At 41.9% G+C, this 23,934-nt stretch overlaps 1 protein-coding gene across 2 annotated transcripts; it reads left to right on the forward strand.

The window, feature by feature from the left end:
• The first annotated feature begins 3,987 nt into the window (after window positions 1–3,987).
• Window positions 3,988–13,773, forward strand: LOC119660513 (stabilizer of axonemal microtubules 1). Of its 2 annotated transcripts, XM_038069130.1 has the most exons (4): window positions 3,988–4,028; window positions 4,090–4,224; window positions 11,844–13,318; window positions 13,385–13,773. In XM_038069130.1, exons 3-4 carry the CDS (start codon window positions 11,881–11,883, stop codon window positions 13,456–13,458), a joined length of 1,512 nt encoding a protein of 503 aa, XP_037925058.1. In that variant the 5' UTR covers window positions 3,988–4,028; window positions 4,090–4,224; window positions 11,844–11,880; the 3' UTR covers window positions 13,459–13,773. The 2 variants fall into 2 exon arrangements, with proteins under 2 accessions (XP_037925058.1, XP_037925057.1); XM_038069129.1 differs by lacking the exons at window positions 3,988–4,028; window positions 4,090–4,224 and adding an exon at window positions 11,413–11,731.
• The last annotated feature ends 10,161 nt before the right edge of the window (window positions 13,774–23,934 follow it).

Raw genomic sequence — 23,934 nt, forward strand, 5'->3', positions numbered from 1 at the left:
CTACTGACCTATGCTAACGATATTGGAATTATGGGAAGAACAAACCGAGATATACAAACCGCCTTTATTCAGATCGATCAGGCGGCGGTCGATACTTTGGCTACATATAAATGAAGGCAAGACGAAACACATGGTGGGAACATCGTACCAAAAATGAAAGAAACAACAATATCAAATAGCATTGGTCAACTGAAAACAATAAAGATAGGAGAATACAAGTTTGAAACCGTGGATAATTTAATTATAGTTTCGGGTAACCGTTCTGCCCAGTAAGCGTGTTGATATATAGGGTGTAGGGGATTACCCGATAGAAACTTAGTTCTTATATAGTTGTGACAACAGATGTCAGACAAATTGGTCTGAAATATTTAGGGTGAAAAAAAGCCTTTTTACCTGCCTTTGGTGTTTACCACCCTTATAAGAAATCCTAAGATGATTCCCAGGGACTTTGAATTAGTGCTGGGAAAATGACATCCACCTTAGGTGATTTCAGTGGTTTAAAGGTTAAATCCAGCTTTCGATTATACCTCTTTTCCTAGCTTCCGGTTTGCCTCCTTTCTCCTTCTGTATTTTATTGGGATGTTAGTGCTTCCACTGTAGGATAAGGCCCAGAGAAATGAGTTCTGAGAAAGAAATGTACCCTGTCCTCCTCATTTTCTGTAAATCTTTTTTCTTCAGACAGGTAGAAGATATTGCTCTATTGTTTTGTGTAGCTTCTTTATTTGTTCAATTTCTTCACAGGATTCCTTGAAGCTGTTTTGCTTCGCTTCCCTTATCACGTTATCATACCAGTGCGTTTTTGTACCTTGGCCAGTCCCTGGTTCGTTTCGGCCGGTTAGAGAGTTGTCTGACCTTTGTTCTCACTCTGGCTAGGTTCCTGTTCCAACAGAGTATATCCCTTGATGACATGATTGCCTTATCCGAACAGCTGGCCTCAGTTCTCCTAGAATTCCTTACTACATATCTCTTCTACCTTATAGATGCATAAAGAACTCATCTGACACCTTCTAATTCTTGACCAGCCCTTTCATCCGGGTCACCAATGTTTGCATGTTCCCTATATTGGATATTTTCAGCCTATTGCTAAAGTCAAGAACGGATTCATCTCTTTGATTGGTGTCGCTGCTTCCCCAGATCACATGATGGGCATTAGCATCGCAACCGAGAAGAAGTGGTAGTGCCTTCCTCTCGCAAAACTTCACCGGTCTAACAACTAATTTCGGTGGGATCCCGGTGACGTCTCTTGGGAAGTATCCCGATGCCATGATTGCCTTCCAAGTTCTTCTCCCGACTTCCAATAAAACTTGAATAGCGACGAGGTCTCCAGTCAGGTACTCTGAAAAACATACATATATACATACACATATCTTTTAAATCGCGTTTAAGAATGATGCAAATTCTTGTTTTATTTCAAGAGGAATCCCAAATTACCTGCAAACTTCCTCCTTGCGGATCTTGAATCTGCCCTTGAGTCAACACTATTCAAATGTTGTCTTTAAAAATTGCCATTGCATTTACTGCAGATGCAATGTTTGCATCATGGAGGTTTATCTGGGCTACCTTAGTGCAGGCCTTTGCCTCCGTTAATGCTTAGAGTTCTTCTAAATTATCGGACTATCATCCTCCTGGTACTTCCTTGTGTGTTTCCGTACATCTTAAGTTCTGGAAGATCCAGATTTAGGTCGTCCAGGTTTACCTTCTCAGTGGCAACGGGTCCACTTCCCTGCTCAATCCTACCCTTTCGGCCTGTATGGCTTCCGAGATTCCTTCGAGAATCTCAGTTGGCTTTCCACCCGATATGTCCTCCGAAGTATCTTTTCTCGGTTTGTCCCTGTGCATGTGCATAAGAATGTTGCCAAATCTTAGCTGGTGAGGCATTTACGGCGTTTAATCGCCTCCAGAAGTCTTCTAACTACCCCAATTTTCAGGACGTTACATTTGACCTTCGCCTTGCTTCCAAAACTTGTCTACAACAGAATGTGAGGATCTTTATTCTGAGTTATTAAGATTCTCCGTCTTAATCGCTGCGCCTTTAGGAAGGTAGACTGTACCATGTGCGCCTCCCGTACATTACCCCCAAAACATGTCAACAGTTCTGCTCCATTTCAACTCGAAAATTTAGGGACTATGGTCCTAAACCATTCGCCATGCCCTCCATCGCGCAGTCTACCAGTATAAGATCTAGTCTAAAGCGTATGCCGGTGAACACTAGCTTCGTACTAGCGAGTAAAATAATTTCGGCAGTATAGTCAGTCGAAAGCCCTTAACCGAACTAACATAGCGGGCCTTCTGACTTTTACTTTCACCCCGGACCTACCTGGGATTTATTCCCTCTTGCGCTCGAATTCAGGTTTTCTTGGGAACATTTCCATTTTTGGGCTTATTTCCGTTGCTCCTCTCTTCTTTGATTGTGTTGTTGAAGTACCTTGAGAAGTACCTATTCTGGTTAGGCTTTACTTCAAACAACGCGGAGATCATTTAGCACCTACGTACCGAGGCCTGTCTGCTTCCTGACGTCTGATATACAGACCCCATACGTACTTTTGCTAGTCTCTGCCTTTTGATCAAGAACCTTAATTGATATTGAGCTTGGCACCACTGCTTTATTTCCCTTTCTCTTTATCCCTGTGGTGTACTCACCTGCTTCTCAGTATTGTGGGGATATGCCGCCTGATAGACCAGTTTGTGTGCGGTATGGGGCCCTTTTGTTTGTTGTTTTTTTTTTTTTTATTTTTTATTATTTTTTTTTTGAAACTCCGTTCGGACACAGTCAGTTATGGTTGGCACAACTCCCCGGATTGGGGTAGGTGTTTCTTGACTCCTTAGTTTAGATCCGTAGCATTTTGTTAATAGTTAATAGGGTTACCTCGTACAGGATGTGGCTATCACCACCCACTAACGGCCTTGGTAGACGGGGGTTAGCTTCTGGAGATACACGTATCAACCCCAATGAGAGATAGGTTGGCTGCAAAAGATCTATATTCCGCATCATCGAATATTCCACATCCGACGAATTGATACCAGTTGAATTGGTAGAGTAAAACCGATCAAAATTAATCCATTTATGCACATGACCATGCAACCACCTGCCGCATAGAAATAGCGAAGTACCAAGTACTTGTGTCTCTGAAAATTGAAATTGTTCTGAAGCAGAGTTATACAAATAGGCCGACAATTAAATCAGTAAGTGCACAACTGCATATTTCCTACTTCAAAAATGTCTGTTGCACCCTTTGAACGTGCACTCAAGTTTCTAGTGCAACTTCTACGGTTTCAGAAATATTACGTGCTTCACCGTGCTCGCAATCACAATCCAGACAACACTTCTTTAGTTGTGGGGGAACGTATCCGAGAAGTCATTAAAGAACGATGGCCTAAATAAATTATTTTTTCAATTACTAAAAACAATAGTCTACATGGCACCGATTTACAATTTACCTCACCACACCTGCTTTCTATACGATTAACCTTCGCCGCCTATTAGCACTTCCTACAAGGTCCTTCCTCACAAGGACTCTCCCCCATTCAAAAATCATGTAGTGATTTGCTCCGTAATTTCTAAATTAATTCGATTAAGAGTCGCGATAAGCTTTCACACCAGTTAAGGGGATACAATTAAACCCCGTCTTATCGTTGGTATTACATAACCGTCCATAAAATTTCAATAAGTAGGTCATCTGATACTGAATAAGGAATAAGGCCATATTTGCATGCTCATAGAAAACAACGTGCACGCTCCAAGAGTCTTTTGGCGTCTGTGTACGGGCTGGGAAGAGTCCTGACGCCCAAGTGAAAGTGAAAGGACAATTATATGAGTATTTTTGCACGACCACGTTACCTGTTTAGCACATATCCGTGGACGTGGAAGGGTATGCAAGGATATTGTACAGGCATATCGATTACGAGGATTGGGAGTAGTAAATAAATAAATAAATGACGGCTTGCAGGCAGTTCAGTTTGCTTCGAACCATCCGAAGCTTAAGCAAGGATTGAAGGATCGGCGGTGGTTAGAAATAAAGCATTGTGTAGTACGAATTCAAGTGAGGATAAAAGTGGTGCAGCTTCATTCATACTACCATATATTTTCAGTGGTTCATTCTTAAACGATAGTGAAAGTCTACCGTTTTGAAGGAGTGTAGAGAGTTCAACTTGTGCTCCAGCCAGTAGCAGTCCTTGTTACAGTAGAAAGGAGCATAACAACTTAATAAATTCGTTATTTTGCTGGTAACTGCAACAAATACATTTTCGTTAACAATTTTGTGATTCAGTTTGGTGGCAAGTTAAACCATGTAAAATGACGAGATTACAGAGCAACCTTTCGGTAATCCAACTTATACCCAAATCAAGCTTGTCTTAGGTAGTTTCACCATATTTTGCCGAATATCGGACAATAACATTTTATTCAATCATGAGAATTGAGTTCACGTTAGAACCCTTTTCAAGTGAATGCTTCATTGTTAACAAACGCGAGACGTATTAGTAGACGAAATGCAGCGTCTTCCAAGGTGACTTTTAAAGTATAGGTCGTTTGGTTTGATTTGGTTTTGATGTCTCCCAAATGGAACATAGCGTTTTCACCACATCGTCATTGTTTCTGAGTTACTGAGATGTGCTTCAGCTCCCTCCAGGTTTTCCCGACAAGCTTGCATTTCTCCTCAACTATTCTGCGCCACGTGCTCCCAGGGCGGTTCACTCGGGCCACCATGGGATAGTGTATTTCATTACACGGCATAGCCAGCAATGTTCTTAATGTATGACCTACCCACTGCCACTGCTGCCTTCTGATCAACACGTTCACAAGTATCTGGCCCATGGACCGAAGAAGTTCTTCGTTGGAGATTGCGTCGAACCAGAGTGCTCCATTGATGCGGCCGAAATAAACTTGGAGTTACCAGTAAAAATGGTACTACTCCATATAGTAACGCACCAAAGAACATAAGCCCAGAACAAACTCACCTTGATGTTGACGTTTCTGTATTCCCAGTTTGGAGATAAAACACCGAAGCAGTAAGGCAATGGATCAATTTTTCTTCTTCTCCGTAGCGCTATAGCCCATTTCGAGCTTTGGCTACCCGAATACATTAGCTTCAGTCCTCTGCATTCAATGACCACATCCTCCAGTTCCCTATACTTAAAAATAAAACACTATCGACGTTGACTAAGTACTCGTTTTCTCTCTACGCAATCGGCCTGGAACAATCGATTTTCCCTTTAAATGCTTCCAGGGGGATCCCAAGTCACCCATTCGTTGAATGTGGTCAAAGGCTTTTCGCAACACCTTCTTTTTAATATGATTGCTTTTCACTCACTTCTTAGTACACGGTTCTCTGAAATGCACTTCAACTCCCCCAGGACTTCTACACCAAGTACGCCTGGGACGACCCACTCGTCGGACATCTTTGGAGAGTGGGTTTTGCTTCATGGCGTAGCCCTCCTTAATTGTTGCTTGTAAATTTTAAGTAACACTTTCATCTGTTACTTCCATACGCATAGCAACACAAAAAGAACATTACCACAGCAAAATCTCAACCTGATATTGATGTTGAGATAACTGTATTTTCAGATTTTAGACAAGGCAGGGAAAGCGGAACTAGCGCTGTTAATGCGGCGAGCGACATTCAGTTCGGCGTCACCGGTGGCAGAAGCGACACTTCCTAGATATACAAACTGATTAACATCTTCGATGCTCTGCCCATTAATACTGATAGGAAGAGTGCGATGATCGGTCAAACTGAAAACCTTGGTTTTGTTGGTATTTATCTTCAGTTCAACTCTTCCAAATCTTGAGCCATTTGGTCAAGGTACACCATTCGGTGAGGAGACAAACAGATGTCCTCAACGCAGTTGAGGTGTTTGAGGAAAGATATTATATTATTATTGTTTGAGGGAAGATATTATATTATTGAACTCCTTCACGTCTACAAGAAAAAATAATATCTGTGATAAAGTATAACCTTGGCGGACTCCGTTTTGAAACCTGAATTCCTCTGAAATGCAAAACACAACCTTTTGCGTCATCATAAGTGGCTCATCATCATCCCTTTTTTCTACTTACTTGGGAAGGTTTCGAATTTCAGGATTTCCATATAAGTAGAAATAGTAAATCTACAGCAACTACAGGAGCAACGATGAATAACTCTTCTTGGAGACCATCTCGTCTTAAAACTATCAAAATGTCACCTTTAGGCAGTCTGCGTATAATTGCTAATAGAAAGTATCTCCACTATATCGGAAGTCTCCGTTGGTACATAGCACTATGTGCTCCTTAACTTGGACCGGAATTTTAAAGTCAAAATCCTGTCAGAAACTGGCACATAGGTCAAGAGAGCGCGCCCTACGGTAGCCGTCAATAACAATTGGACACCGGATTCACGTTTGCTACCACTTGGCTTTCCAGAGTCTCAAAATCGCTTTTCGCTTAGGCCCAGAATGCCCAGCTAGTTGAAGAAAGCGAGTATTCTGGTGATCCTCAATACTGTTGCCTAAAACATACACATATTCTAAAAACCAATCATAAGAACATAACACAGGCCTAATAACTGAACTGAACTTCACCTTCCTATGCATGCGTTTCGCCCGTATAATGGAGAGGAATAATATGATTCATTTCCAAGCTGTATTCTCCTTTTAATTTCATGTAATTCCTATACGTCCTTCGAAAACTTACTCCACAGATATACAAAAGTGGCCAACCCTCTCCAGGCTGTATTTACTATTTTTTTTTTGTTGTTCATTTCCCCGTAATTCTACCTCGTCAAATTTCACGAAGGTTTCGTTGGGACCGCAGAAAGAGCACTATAAGATACTGATGTTGACCAGAGTTGACTTACGGAGGTCGGGACCTTTGATATAAAGAAGGATTTCTCTGATTGGGTGCCTGGTCTCCAAAACTGGCGACAAAACTTTCTTGCTCGTATGCATGCAGAATACACCTCCATCGCTATAATTTAAGCGGAAGATACCCTTTACGTGTCCCACTTTACAAGGAAGAGCGACGTGTTTTTATTACTGAAATACCCAGAGGAATCATCTAGTGGGGTAGCTAGACCCTAAAAGAAGAAAACCGTGTTGACTATTTCTAAAAGCTGAATTAAAGACCTAGAAGGTGGAAATCTAGTGTCCGAAGGACAAAGGTCCGCTAGCGAAGGAAAAAAGCTCCCGTCACTGGACCCTAATCAAAAGCAATAGATACAGGAAAAGGAAGGAGAAATGGGAATTTTCTAGAGGCGATTGTAATTTCCAACAAGAACATCCCTTCGTAGGCGAATATTATGAAAAAAAATCAAAGCTAATCGCAACCTAATGGATGTAATGGGAAATGCCACAAGATCCGAATAACTCAGAGGACCTCATATTCGAACTGAGAAGGTCCAATGGGGGGACAGCTGATAGCTTCTGCAACCAAGTTAAAATTTCGCCTGGAGAGATTGGAAAAAGATTACATTTGCATGCAGTGCAGTAATTTAGACAAAGTAACGCCTCAGGGAGAAGTCTCCACTGCTTTGAAAGAGCAATTCATGCTGTTGAGGGGAATATGACTGTATTCTCATTCGCACAAAAGTATATGAGTGTACTCAAATGCCAACAATAAGGATACCGATGGAAGAAGCCGTCAGAAAGGCTCACGTCTGAGAGATTAGACCTCACTGGAGATTGTCCTTGAAATACTTTTGCGAAAGTTTGTACAAGCGGCAATGTTCGGTCTGATCAATAATGAATAAAGCAACGATCCGTCTAGGACTCCCTCAGTAAGCAACTACAGACATCCTGGTTTTGCGTTGAGATCGACCAATTCGATATCCCTAAAAACTTTTTGGCCTGCATACCCCATCGCTCTATCTGGCAAAGACAGCCACGTCTTTTTATTCTATCTTGCGGTCTGGATCATCCTCACCCATATTGACTCGCCCACGGCAACTAATTCAGTCGGATTTATTTGTAAGTTGAGATAGACGGATAGATAAGAAAGAGCGCTATGGCAAGACAGAGATGACGATCCCAAGTACATTGTCTCTGTTGTTGTCCCCTAGGATTCTGTACTGGACCCAATATTGTAAAAAGTCATGTACTGTAATGTACTTAGTCTTACAGTCATGAGGGAAGTCGCAGTAATGGGCTGACGTACCACTGGTTGTAGTTACAAAGCACGTCGATTATATTTAGTTACACTCCTGGCTCGGTAAAAGAGATCCGTACTTGCGAAGAAAGGAAAAACGGTGATAAAGCGCAGTAGGACAAATTATGCTCGTATGAAAATTGGAAATCTCATAATCACCACCTAACCTGCCAGTTTTAAGAAGTATCTGCAATATACTACTTACATCATGACTCTAGCAAGCATTTGGAAGGCTGCTTATAGCCAGGCATAGTCCTTCCTCTTCTTTAGCTTTGTGCAGTTTAGAAGCAAGGTCGGATCGAATATTTATCAGTTGCGCCATTTTGGTCGGTCATAGGCCTGATTTGGATCAAGCCATCGTTGTTTTGGCCCGCCTTTTGGTAATCTCCCATCCACCTCGTTCACCTTGTTCAGTCCAATTTTGTGAGTCTCACAATTTTTCCATAATCATTTCATGCTACCTCACTGACCGTACGCAACATTTTTGTCTCCATTATCGCGGGCACCGTTCATCGCCTCTTATAGTCACCCAGCACTCAAAAACATAGAAAACGACTGGGTGAACGAAATTACGGTCAATTTTGAATTTGAAACGTTCGTTGATGCATCGTTCAACCGCACTTCATTTATTGCACTAACACATAACACAGTTCACCATTGGTTGATAGCATTGCTCCGCGATATTTAAATCGTTTAGTTCTAGACAGGGCACGGGCATCCACAGTGATAGCGCCTGTTTCATTAGGGTAGAATGTCAAAAATTTTGTTTTATTTAGATTCAATCTCAGACTGTACTGGATTGCTCTAGATCAACTTCGTTATGAGACGCTATGAAAACATCATCTCATAGAGCCTAGACATTGGATGTCCAGAATGACACATGAATGTCTGTAGCAAGAACAAAGAGAAGTGACGAGAAAGCGCTTCCTTGAGGACCGACAGAGGCACGAGGCAGCTTTTTAGATACCTGCCACCCTTTGAATTTTCCATAATTTGTGTTTTAGGTCTCAGCTTTTCGCTTTCCAGAGCTCTGCTGTAATGTCATCAGGTTTCTATGCTTACAGGTGGAATTGCTCTAAATGTCGATAGTGTTTGTTAAAGAGGAGGACGAGTAACTTTTTTTTCAAGTGTGCTCAAAATATTCCCACCATGTGTCCATCATCCCTCATCGATTTGTAAACAAAGTACCATTCTTGTTATTAACACAACCGAAGTGTTCGATATCCTATGTGGTTGGTGTCGATTTTTGACAACCCGATTTAGATATCTTTCGCCGTCCCGAGTGTTTATTTTTTCGTAAAAATCTTTGTAATGGACCGCTAGGCTAACATCAATCGCTTTCTTTGCTTCCCGATTCCCAGATTATTGTAAATTTGCCGATTGGCCACTGTTTTATCGACGAGAAACTTCTGGTAGAGGCATTTTTCTCACGGATCTTCATCGTTTGACATCGTCATTCCAAAGCCAAATATCTCGGTCGATGAACGCGATGAACCCCGATTAATGCCGCCACAGATATGGCAATGCTCACACGATATTGAATTCACGAATTATGAAAAAAAGGAAGTTTATATAGCCATTTATACGGCGTTCGCGTTCTATGGCGCAGCTTTTGACACTATACCATCAAGTTTCTTGTTGAGCAAAATCTCAATGCGTCTTTTCGGAAAGTCCTTGCGAGAACTCTGCCTTTCCAGTGTGGGTGACACTATTTAGTGTGCAGTTTTGCTCGGATTGATTTGCTTACGTCCCGATATGCCAAGAAACCTTGATCATTTCTCGGCAGGACCAGGGCCTGGCCGGGTCGACTTAGATCACTTTTTTAAAGATATGGAATGCGTTTTCTTGGTCGCCCTGTCACAGGACATATCAATAAAAGATATATCTTGTGTTAAACGCAATTAAAAGATTCTCTTGCTGGGATTAAAATTCCTCATCTATCAGCATCTAGTCAAAACCTGAAATCAGGATTTAAAAAGCGCAATTACTGCCAAGAATCTCTTTTCTATTATTAGATTAGTCGGAAGGTCTAATATCCCATTCCCCTCGATGATTTTAACCTATCTAGCCCTAACATTAAGAACATGTAAATAAGAGAAGAGCGCCAAGAACTTGACAAATGCTAGAAGTATTCACCCTTATGGTAAGTGCAGGATTTGCATTATTTGTGTCGACAATAATGGTCATTCTCCTATTAAATGTTGAGTAAAATAGGTGGTTGCCGAAGACTAGAGGTATTTGCTCTAACAATGAAAATGCTACTAAGAAAAAGATTCTATATTTACTTCCCTTTACAAAGAGGGAGGAGTTGGTGGCGAGGATAGAGAAGGGGAGAAGAGACCTAAAGCTTGGAAGAAAAGAAAAATGAATAGGCCCAAAGACTGGCCTGTCACGGGACCTGTCACCAAGAGTGATCAGGTAGAATTTAGAAGGGTGGAGTAACTCCACCTATAATTGATTTATCTCTTTCCCTGATCTCAGTAATTTCTTTTTGTTTTACTGAAAACAATACAGTAGTATATTTGCTCCAAACCTCCGCTTTACTTGTGCTTGTTGGTCCTAAGCTGCTATGCTAATAATAAAGTGAAGTTCCTAACGTTCCAATACTAAACTATCATCTGCAGGCCTTTCTAAGACTTAAGAAAAAAATAACTAGGAAATCAAGAGCTTCTTACTTTAGGAGGTATCCTTACATTCCCAAAATTCTACGGACTTTTCATAGATAAATCGTATTAAGCTAGTCACACTTTTACAGCAACAGCAAAATCGGACACATCCGTCCATGACCAAAACCAGGATCTGACCCGGGTTCCCGAAATCAGTTGATGTATCTGACTTTTTTTTCATTTTGTTGTACGCATGATGGAGAGTTTGGGAAGAGAGTTGGTGCATTGGCCTATTTTTTAGTGAAATTTGGTAGTTTCTCAAAAAAGTTGACCACCCATTATCCAAGGAAGATCTCTGCCTTAGCAACGGCGTAGCAACCACAACCACATACTCCCAGAATAGAAGCGCGCAATGAGCTACCTCTACCCAGAATTTTTTCATCTATTATCTGGTTGTTCAGCATCAACAAAGCTGTGATTATATAACATTTTCACTGATAGACAGACAGTTTTCGTCTCTCAACAGAGATCCTGCGGATCCTAATATGATTTGGGAAATTCTCTTAAACTAGGACTGCCGCATATATGCATTTTTTCTGTAGAACCCTTATATTGTGCCCACCTCACCTTCACTTTTCAACTTCAATGTGGTCTACTGTAGGTAATAGAAGCATGTCCAAATCCAGGCAAGCTCGGTGAAATACGTTGATTATTTCCAATAATAATTATAGGACATTCGTGAAACTATTCGTTTTCCAATTGTATTATGTGCGGAATGTGTGTGTGTAATTGAAAATAAAAAAATTACAAAAGTTACAATCGAAATTTAGTAACTTTGAAATATTTTTGTTTATCTGTTTTTTTAATGATTGCTCCTCTGTAATCTGTGCAATTTTTCGTCTCTCGTGGAAGCCAAATTCCATATTAAGTACGCAATCTAGAAATTGGAGAAATCTTCCTTCAAGCACCAACGGCAAAAGTAGCTTTAGGAATTCAAAATGTGTGATATGTAAGTTACTCTGAATTTTGATCACGAGGAGACGGAGGAAAGAGGAGGAATTAAAGGAAAAAACTTTATGGTATGGATAGGTAGTAAAATTTATCTAATATCTGTATTTCAGGCCAACAGAACCTTGTGAAGACCCATGCCCACCACCGATGTGTGCCCCGCCAGCAGCTTCAGCATCAGTGCCGGAGCAATGCTTAGCTGAACCCCCAGCACCAGCTTCACCATCCATTGATGGTGGTCAATGCTGTTTTGGTCGCGATTCTTGTGGACAAGGTAACATTTCCTATATTCAACCACCCAGAGCGGTCAGTTTCAAGCCCGTGAATACCTACTGTAAACCCACGGAACCCATGGAGTCTGAAACAATATATCGCAAATCTTACTACCCCATCGACACTTGTGCAATGCAACAAGCTCGTCTAGGACCCTTTAGGCGAAGTGATAACATTGAAAGGTCCACCGGCAAGCTAGAAGACAAAACTGTAATGGCACTTTCTTACATGGGACATTGCGGAGTAAAGCCGCCAGCACCCATAATCCCAATGAGTAGGAGTATGTTGGGGCAAGGAATGATGCTCACTGAAACTACACACAAACATGACTTTGTTCCTAAGCCCACTATGCGTGTTGCACCGATTCTTCCACACGATAGTATGCTAAAAACTTGTGGACCGCTTGAGAAAAACACGACCTTTCGTTTGTCATACATGCCGATCGACCTCTGTTCAAATCCGCCACCCAAAGCTATAAGACCTCACGATGAATACGAAAAACCCTCACTTCCTGCCGAAAAGGATACTGTCTACAAGTTGAGCTACCAACCGGTATGCCCACCTGCTAAGGAAGACTACCCTTGGGCTAGAAAAACTAGTCATTCAAATCCATGTGCTCCGATTGAAAAGGACACCATTTACAAGCTCAGCTACTTAGGAAACTGTAGCACGCAAAAGGCTGAACCGCAATATCCTATTTCGTGTTTGAAACTTTTCGATGGAGCTCCTTCAAATTGCACAGTCTACAGAGCAAGTTACATGCCCTCAACTGCCGAACGACCAGATGCTATTCGGCCTGAACCAAACATTCAACGAGCAGATGCTCCAGTTGAAAAGGACACTGTCTACAAACTATCTTACATGGGTCACTGCGGTGCATCCCCACCAAGTCCAATTATTCCGGCCCCAAGCAGGTTACGAAGTGACGGTCCAATGGCCACCGAGACCACACATAAGCATGACTACGTTCCGAAGCCCAGTTGCAAGCAATCTCCCTTCCTCCCTGTAAACAACATGATAGTCTCCCGCGATGGCTTGGAGAAGGATACAGTTTACAAAATGTCTTACATGCCCCATTGTAACGCAGAGAGAGCTCAGCCTATTCGTCCCATAAGTCAAACGTGCAAATCGGATGCTCCCATGGAACACGACACCACCTTCAGTTTGAGCTACATGCCAGTTTGTCCACCTAAACGGGAACCGACGCCGTGGGCCACAAGAGGATCGTACCAACCACCTACAGCGCCCGTGGAGTGCACCACAATTCAGAAAATGAGCTATCAGCCGCCTGGCATGTTTATGGATGGTTCTGGAAGTAAGTATCCAGATAGAGCTACCAGAACATCCTTTTCTCCTACTAATCGGATCGTTCTCTTTTCAGATTGTGCATGCCATAACACACAACAAATGAAATTCGAAAATCACACATTCCCGAGGGCGGGCATTGTAAATTAGCAAAATAAAATTCCTTAAAAAAATCCCAAGTAGTGAAAAATGAAACTAGAAAAAAGACTGACAACTTAGAAATAAGTTTTTGTCCTTATTTTTTAGCTTAAATGATATGTTATTGTGTTTGTCCCGAAATTTGCGTATTTCATCATCGATTTTACTCGCAAAGGAAAATGTTTGAAGAAAAATCCCATCCTATCTGCTCTGTGAACTTGAGTCCTTGCAGAATGGAGGTAAACGATTTTGGTTTACATGTGCATATGTAAATTATTTATACAAATTCGCGAAGATTTTGTCAAATATAAAATTATCGTAGAAGAAGACTGACATTTGCTTACTTAGGTTTACGGTCTGCAGAGTGGTCCCTAAGGACTCTTCAGTTCTTTTACAGCACGGTCCCCAGGAAGATTTGGGTGTTTACGATATAATATGTTGCGTAGCGGCAAGAGTTGACCCTAGGATCAGATCCGTTGGGAAAACTGCAATATTTAAAATCGCCTAAATGAAGCTGTCGGGCCCATAAGATACTACTAATCATGTTAGGTGGCGCCAGAGAAACCAAACTCTAAAAACCCCAAAGGTAAGATTATAGCCATACTTTTTAAGGTTTAAGGTTTTTGTTTGTTGTCTGTCTGTCACAGGCACTTTTCTCAGAAACGGCTGTACCGATTGACAAGAAATTTGGTTTGAAGGTGGGACCTGCGGACACCCAGACATGCAGTGAATTATACCCTCCTACGTTGAGATTTAGGAGGGGGGTCCCCATACATGTAAAAGGGGGATGTAAATTTTTTTTTCACCAAATATAGTCATGTGAGGTATCAAATGAAAGGTCTTAATTAGTACTTCGAAGCCGGTCTCAATTTGCCCAAAAATATGATAATATACTATTATTAACTTAATTTGAACAGACATCGACAGCTTCATGAATTTTTTTTTCAGATTTTTCGGTTGGGTAGTTTCTGAGAATGGGTCCGTTAAAGAAATCATAATTTTCCACCCCTCCCACTCCCCCTTTCTAACAAACCTCAAAAGTAAGGCCAGCTTCGAAAAGTACTAACCGAGGCCTTTCACTTGATACCCCACATGACTATATTTGGTGAACAACATTTTTACACCCCCCTTTTACATGTATGGGGACCCCCCCTGAATCTCAACGCAGAAGGATATCACTTACTGCATGTCTGGGCATTCACAGTTCCCACCTTCCCACTGAATTTCGTGTCAATCGGTATAGTCGTTTCTGAGAAGAGTGCGTGTGACAGACAGACAGATAGACAGACAGACAAACGGATGCCGAATAAGGCCCTTAAGCTTGCCGTGAAATTCAGACCGGACATGTTCGCTGAGTTGTTCGAAGCGTGCATGTCCGAGGGGATAATTCCTGCATCATGGAAACGACAGAAGTTGGTGCTACTGCCTTTTGGACACTGTGGGCAAAATGCTAGAGCGAGTAATCTATAATATGTTAGATTACTCCCGGTTGTTGAGAGCCAGGAAGTTCTCGCAGATCGGCAGTATGGGTTCCGTAAAGCCAGATCAACCATTGACGTCATCAAAATGGTTACTGGCTTGACCGAAGATGCAATCCACGGAAAGGGCAGTACTAGCAAATATTACAGAGTAGTGACCCTGGATGTGAGAAATGCATTCAATTCGGCCAATTGGACTGAACCTAATACGGGAATCTCTGGCGAAGATTGGCATTCCCACTTATCTTGCAGCTATTGTCAACAGCTATTTACAAGAACGGAGGCTTTGGTATGACACCGATGGCGGACCTCAGGAATACGTTGTCTCCGCGGGTGTCCCACAGGGCTCCGTACTGGGCCCACTGCTGTACAACATCATATACAACGATGTTCTTAATCTTCCCCTTCCGGAGGAAGCCACGGTGGTGGGCTACGCCGTTGATATAGCCCTAGTTGTGGTCATAAAGCATCTCGAAGATGCTGAGTTATACTCATGCGAAGCGATCAGTGCTGCTGAGGGTTGGCTAGAGAGTTCTGGTCTGACACTTGCGGAGGAAAAAACGGAAGCAGTCCTCATCGCCAAGCGCTGTAAAAGAAATTTTGCCCGTATTCAAATTGGGAATCATATCATCAGTTCTAAGCCTGCCATTAAATACTTGGGAGTGATGATAGACGGGAAGCGTATCTATAAGCCACACGTGCAGTATGTTTATGACAAAGCATCCACTGCGAGCGTGGCCCTGGCAAGGATGATGCCGAACGTGGTAGGTTCACGGCATGCTTCCAGGTTGCTTATAGCTAGGGTATTGTGTTCGATCCTGTCTATGCAGCTCCAGTTTGAGGAAAGGCATTGCAGGTTACATTTAACGCTAACAAACTGAGTTCAGTCTACAGAAGAGCAGCCCTGAGAGTGTGCTCGGCATTCAGGACTATCTCAGATGGTACAGCATTCGTCATCTCTGGAATGATGCCCATTGACATCTTGGCAGATGAGATGACGAATATATATAATTCGAAGTCTATCTCTCCTTTATCGCAGACGAAGAACGCCGAGAGGGAGAGATCTCTAAATAGATGGCAAGAGCATTGGGAACGCTCGGGGAAGGGTCGGAGGACACACAGGCTTATCCCTGCCATCCAGGAGTGGTTGGAGAGACGGCACGATGAGATTAATTATAATCTTACTCAGTTTCTTACGGGGCATGGAGGATATCGCTAGTAGCTGTTCACGTTTAAACTAGATACCTCACCCGACTGTCCAAACTGCAATGAAGTCCCAGAGGACCCGGGGCATGTATTCTTTTACTGTTCAAGGTTTGTGAAGGATAGGAAGAACCTAGAGGAGACCCTAGGAGAGGTGCTCGTACCAGAGAATCTGGTGTGAAGAATGTTAACATGTCAGAAAGACTGGGATGCGATCAACTCCATGGTCGTATCTATCCAGAGCAAACTGCGAAAGGCAGAGGAGACTAGAAAAGCGTGGTTACGTACGCCGCGTAGAGACGAAAGGGGTCCAAGTTAAAATGAGCTGACTACGCCCTGTGATGTAATACCGTACGGTGGTTCCACGGGGCTTGGGGCGAGTCGGGGGTGGTTTTAGTGGGTAAGAATCCCACACGCTGGCGTGTCCAGGCCAGTGTCTTTTGAAGATTTCCACCTCCTCAAAAAAAAAAAAAAGACAGACGGACAGACAGACAGACATTGAACCGATTTTAATAAGGTTTTCTTTTGCAAACAAAACCTTAAAGAAAGACGCAACAACCGCAACGGAAGGATGTTCAGGTGTGATTAAAGAAGTTCGACTCGTAGTAGTCTGCAATCGATTTAAGGGGGTCATCCCGTGTGTCGGATCGGAGAAATAAATTTTTTTTGTTGGCATCATTTGTATCTAGATATAGTATAGAATATATGGGTACAGTGATTTTTTGATATTCGGAGTCGTTCGGAAATTACAGTGTTTAACAAGTGAAATGTCAGTTGCCAGGTTTATGTCAATCGCCGTGATAAAGCGCGTATTTATCGGTCCAAATAACGTTCGAATGACTTCGCTAAAATCAGTCCGCTCGATGGTTAACAACTTAATAGTCATATTCAATTATTTCACAATCTAAATTGGTTGTCAAGGCCTACTACCCCACAGAGAACACCGGTGGTGGGATCTATCAGTCAAATTGCTAACCCTGCTGCAGAACAACTCTGTAATTGTTTTTCATTTTTCCCATCCTTCCCGTTTTCTCCCCTATTTTTTATTACCACAAAATTCGAGGAACACATAAACGAAAAAGCCACGACCCTTGAAACATCAAGTCAACGGTAGCAAGGCATATGGTGGAAGAAGGACATATCGTGAAGATGGACAACGTGGATATTATAAAGTGGGTGCGGAAAACACACCTTTTAGATGCAGTGGAAAGCATATGTATCATCAAAGAAGGGAGGCAGGTAACCTTAAATCACGATGAAGGAAACTGCACAACAAGCTTGGTAAAAAGGTATGCAAGAGGTAATAAAAAATAGGAAAAAGACCAGAAGGATGGGGAAAAATTAAAAACAATTACAGAGTAATTAGAAGAGTTAAAAGTTACCGTATAAATACGGTAGTTTAAGGCAGATTAATTAATTAGCTATTAGCACTCATGAAGGATGCACATGGTCTCTGAAACAATATATGTGAAAGGAAAATAAAAAATAAAGATAAATAAAAATAAGGAACCAAACCTAGTTCTTTTCTTAATTTACATATTAACCGTAAAAAAACATGGACATGCAAATCACAATCAATATTCTATGGGTAATAATGGTATTCAAACAGCTACTTAACGACCCCAAGGGCTAAAAAAGGAAAAGAATCCCTAGGGCACCTCAGGCGAATTGGGTTAGTCTAAGAAGACACTGGAGGTGAAACTGCCTAAACAAGCCTTGAAGTTTTGCAGGACAAAAACTATTGCGTCCGGTGGGCGGGGCTTTTCAGTCAGGATCGCAGGTGCATTCTGCATATCATCATTGATACTGACTCCAATTTGTGTGATGGTGACAGTGCATCTGGCCGCGTTTGATATATAAATTTTCCAGCTTGGTGCCAAAACCAATCGCAGAAGGCGACGATCCGAATAATATTGCAATTGCAATTGTATTTATATATGTATGTATTGATTGTTCATAGCTATCCCACACACAGAAATACTAAAGAAACACATTATACAATAGAATATTTGCGCAGAATGCACTGCGATCTTGACTCGGCCTCAAACCGGATGATTCATTTTTTGTCCTGCTTTTTTTGACAAGTTTCAATTCCTGTGCATAGTCTTCTTGCTCGGTAGCCTTTATAACGATGCCATTTATGGTTTTGGATAAAATCCGGTGCATATCGGTGAGGATGATCCAGCTCTGAAAGTCAATAAGGACAATATCTATAGTAAAACAAGTCGGGAAACCGGAAGCTGGACGCTTCAGGTACGAAAGGTTTTGTGTATTTCTTAGTACGTAGCACGTAATATATGCATATGTCCACTTTCGGGTGATATTGACTTTGATAGCCTTCAATTTTCAAAGAAGCAACAACTTCGACCTATTATAAATTTGTTAGTAATAGTGCGATTTCCATCAAACTTAGTATGATCATGCTCTACATTATAGCCTACATCACTGCAGTTTGTGCCGCTAAGATGAGTTTAAGGGGGGTTTCCAGCTAATTACAAAACATTATAGTAATATACTATTATTAACTTTCTTTGAACAGATACCGGTATGAAAGGTATTTCGGAGCCAAGGCACCATATAGTGGCAGCCTCCTGATTTTTTTCAGATTGTTCGGTTTGGTAGTTTCTGAGAATGGCCCCTTTAAAGAAATGATCACTTTCAACCCCCCGCACTCGCCACGTTTCCAAGAAATGTCAAAACTAAGACCGGCTTCGAAAAGTACTAATCGAGACCTTTAATTTGATACCCCACATGACTATATTTGATGAAAAAAAATTTTACACCCCCCTTTTGCATGTATGGGGACCCCTCCTCAAATTCAACGTAAAAGGATGTAACTCACTGTATGTGTGAGCGTTCACAGTTCCCACCTTTCTACCAAATTTGGTGTCAATCGCTATAACCGTCTCCGAGAAAAATGTGTGTGACGGACAGACAGACAGACAGACAGACGGACAGACAGACAGACGGTAAACCGATTTTAATAAGGTTTTGTGTTTACACAAAACCTTAAAAAGGGGGATATCACGCAGTGCAGCAATAATAGGGTTCCCACGTTGCTGAATACCACCTATAAGATACTCACCGCTACCCATGCGTCCAGAATATCATCGCCCAATGCCAAAGAGGTATCACTCCAGGCAAACCAGCAACACATCAGATTTTCTCTCTGCAGCAAGTGATGGAAACTGTTTGAATATGAACATCAGTTACACCATCTTTTCATTGCCTTTAAGGCCGCCTGAAATAGCATAGCCAAGGTAAAACTGTTCACGACCATGAAAGAATCCAGTATCCCGATCAAATTGATAAGACTAACTAGGCTGACTCTAATCAATGTCCGAGGCGAAATAAAAACAGCAATATAACTTTCGAGACCTTTCAGCATAAACAACAGCCTAAGGCAAGGGGACGTGCTATAATGCATCCTCTTTAACTTGGTCCTGGAAAAAGTGATCCCGGATGCTAATGTAAGTGCGAAAAACACCAGCCTGTTCAAGTCCACGCAACCAGTCCTGCCAACGATATTGACATTGGGGCAAGAACGACCCGGGATTTACAATCTACCCTCATCCAGTTCGAGCAGGCAGCGCGAGATCTTAAGTTGCACATTAATGAAGGCAAAGCAGAATACATGGTGGCAATGTTAACACCAAAATCCAAAGAAGTAGCAGTATCAAATAGCATTAATAAGAGAGAGAACAATAAAGATAGGAGACCAGAACTTTGAGACCGTTGACCATTTCTTCTAAGGTCGAAAATTAAAGCCGATAACAGGTACGACGATGAAATCCTTGCATCGTTGATGGCAGCCAACAGAATCTATTTTAGCTTACAAAAACTGTAACGCCTCACCATAGATTCAAAGCTCTTACTACAAGATAATGATCTTGCCAGTCTCATGTATTTTCCGGAGATCTCGGTTTCTAGCAAGAAAAATTCGAATTTGTAGCCGCGTTCGAGATCAAAATCTTCCGAGAAATTTTTAGGCCCCTATAAGAGGATTGCTGGTTCCGTAGCTGAGGATGATCCAGCCCGGAAAGTCTATAAAGGCAATATCTATAGTAGAAAAGGTAGATTTGACATACACTGCCTCAGATGGGGCGATGGCGTATGTAAGCCAAAAACCTTTTATGAATATCAAATTGATCCCAGCGCAAAACCAGGATGTCCGGAGTTCTTTACTAAGGCAGGCAAACATGTTTGTCCCCCATGTTATGTTGGGACATGGTTTCGTGGCGGTGCTTAGTGTTATGTTTGAAAATTGTCGTCTTCCGCCACTGTGGTAATCATTCGGATTAGCATTACATTGATGCTGTCATTCAATTTAATAACTCCCGCATTAAAACTCTGCCGCCTGCCATTTATGGGAAGCTTGTTTTCAGTTTATGAAGACAGCAGTAACCAATGGTACTGATACTCCAATTACTGATCCGGTTAGGACTTGCGCGAAATTGAACCCTCTTTTGCTAAGGCACCCGGGAATCTAGAAATAGAGAGTGAATCTAGAAATAGAGTTCAAACGGTTTTTCCATTCCTGAACGATTTTCGAGGTGATGAAAAGGCTATCCAACACCATTAGTGTCGATTGGCTTCCACTGCAGATTGCGATGCGCCTGCTCTTCGACCGCTCGTCAATCACCCAGATTGCCGCCCCAAGGATCGCATACACGTCAGCCTGAAAAACCGTAACATATTGTCCCAGGGAAAAGCTTGCTTGCCCTTTTTACTCGAGAGGTGGGCTCCGGCTCCAGAACCCTGTTGTTGAACCATTGGGGACTTTCCATTTCCCCTCTACGTTTCAGGATAACTTTTTATCTTCTACCAAACCCGAAACCCGAAATTCGGATGGCATTAACGGATGCATAACCAAGCATCAGCCTAATGACAGCAATGTATTATATATCCACATTACAACACGAGGTCCGTCTGCACAGCCCATAAGCTCGTTTCAGCTTTTCCTCTATATGATCGTTCCAAACAAGTTTTTTATCTATTTCCCAGATATTTTACTTCTTCAGAGAGTTAAAGGGTTATTCCTCATCATCTCTGGCAGACAAAGTATATCCAGTTTTCTCCTTTTTATATGCAGAGTATACCAGCGTGGTTTTATTTGGATTTACTGAAAGTCCCCGCCTAAAGCACCAACTGTCAATCAAATAAACGGCACGTTATATATTTTTACACACCGTTCCGAGATCTCTATCAACAGCAAGCACAGCACGTCATCCACATAAGCTTGAGTGTATATTGACAAATTTTACAGTTCGCAAAATAGTTAGTCGATCAGCATACTCCACAGAACCTTCACAGAATTTCTGCATTAGCATAGCGTAGTTCCATTTGATCCAACTGAGGTATCATCAACACCATGTGCTCTGCCGGCATCAGAAATTTTTTGGAACGGTGCACAGTCAAACGCCTCTTTGTTTCGACGCACATTCTCATCGCGTACTCACCTTTCACTTCTATATTTGAAACCAAAAAATGAGAGCAGACTCACAGGACTTCCCACGTTGGTAAGCATGTTGGTTCTCATTTAGTGAGTGCGATCTTAGCGCCTTCCCCCGAATGTGACGCTGAACCAGTCTCTCCAAACCTTTCAACTTATTTGTCTGAAGTCCGTCTTTCGCAGCCATCACTCTAAGTACTCTATCCTCCTTTCACATTGCTGGATGCCATCCATGCTAAGTGCTTTGAAGTGTTCAAAGAACGGTATGGCAGCTCTCGCTTTTTCTTTGGTAACAACCGCTCTCACAATGTTCCAAACACTTACATATTGAAGAGATTGCAGAAACCGCAAACTCTATACTGATTTTAGTTTGGGGTTCGTGAAAGTACCATTTGGTTTTCTAAGAAAGTCCCACTTGGCTGACTCAACCCTTTTAAGGATTCTGCATAGCCTGAAGTATTCCTTTTGTTTCCAGTTCCTCATAGTACGCTCCAAAGGAGTCTTGTTTCAAACACCTAACGAGTCTCTTATATTCACGCTTTGAGTTTCAAAAGGTTAACCAGTCTTCATTCTATTCTATTGGTTTTCCAAACAGGGTTGCAGTGCAGTTCGCGCTTCCACCAAAGAATCGTTTTACCGCTTTTGCCCCGGGAAATAGGGCAAGTCTATTTCATAGCACTCTAAAAGTGTGCCATTCAAAGTTTCCAATTCATCTTCTAACGCTAAAGAAATCCTTAGTCGCATATTTTGCTAAGAAGTTTACTGCACTTTGTCCAATCCGTTTTCCTAGGATTCCGTCTTTGTATTACAGACTATTCGCCTACAATAGTCAGACTGAATTCTAAGTGTCGAAGATCTGACAGTGAGACTCCGACCACAAAGAGTCCAAGGCATCCTCTCCCCCTCCCCCACAACCTTCCATAGATGAGTTAGATTAGCAAATACGCGAGTTAGCTTCTCTCTCAATATACTAAGTCCGAAAAAGTATTTTAACCCATCGTCGGACGGTGTTTGACGTGTCAGCACAACGTATAACCAACATGTCTTCCATCTTCTTCGGTAGCGTTTCAATTCCGTTCATTTGGAGTCATCCTGTTGAAACAAAAGATGAGGGAGGGCTAAAGTGAGTCTTCCTTGTCCCAAAATGGAAAAAAACTGACCAAATCAACCTTGCAGGCTGGGAAGTTAGGAAAGACTCTGACGGCGCTTTCCTGGGGAAACAAGATTATACTGAATCTCAGAATAGGGTTCCGGAGTGAGCGAATCAAGTGATAACACAACATCAACCTAGAAAACTGAACACTACTTTTCTAGAACCGATTCCGTTGGATTAATTCCAAATAACGAGAGTAGAATTCTTATCCACGATGATGAATGACCTATGGTAAAAGTGGGAAGGATAAAAAAGGTTGCGCTCCTGTGAAGTATATTATATGTCTTCTAAAGAAGGGAATACACCCTTCCAACCCATGACAATTCGAAATCTATTCATATTCGCCGCTTCATCCCTACGTAATTCCCATCATTGCTCTAGTGAACGTATACAAAACAGAATGCTTGACCTTGGCGGTGATCTCTCATCTCACAGTTCATTGTGGAAAAACATGTTGGTAGTGAAATTAGCGGCCTGTCGTTCAGCACATATTCCTGATCGTAATGCAGTTTTTACCATTTGCCTTTGCTGGTCGCCTATTCCATTTCGTGAATTTCTCAGCAAGCATGCAGTCAGTCTATCGCTATCTAATATTCACTCCTTCCGTTACACGGAATATCTCAGAAATGTACCCTCTACTGCTCATGCCATCTTACGATAATTTCAAAGCACAAATTGCTTAATAGCAAAGACAAATTAAGTCGAATTGCTCAATAGCAGTGACAAAATGCCAAGATCCACATATTACAATGTCTTTAGATGGCGCAAAATTACTACCAAAAACGATTTGCTGTAATAATGCTAAAGAGCCCGAATTATGGCAAAGCAGCCTTAGCTTCCAATTTTATGCCATCTGTTCGATTCGTATTCTAATTTCTAAATGGCCGATCATTCGTCGGCATAGATGGCCCACCAAAAATAACCAAAAGGTGGCGTCTAAAGCTCACTTGCACTCGAGCAAACGAGTGGTTGAAATTGTTTAGCAGAATAATCTTCAACACAGGATTTTTGTTAACTTTGCAGCCAAACTCCAAAAAAACGGCCAACCGAGAACATTTTCTTCACGAGGAGGAAGAACTCTCCGGCTCTGGAAATGCAGATTGAATCGAAAGTTTCGGCAATCATGTTTTATAATGGTATGAACTTTATCACCCCCACCAGAAATATTTATCAAATTCCGGAGCCAGTTTTGGAAAAAATTG

Source organism: Hermetia illucens, chromosome 6 (assembly GCF_905115235.1).
Source record: "Hermetia illucens chromosome 6, iHerIll2.2.curated.20191125, whole genome shotgun sequence".
Taxonomy (NCBI): Eukaryota; Metazoa; Arthropoda; class Insecta; order Diptera; family Stratiomyidae; genus Hermetia; species Hermetia illucens.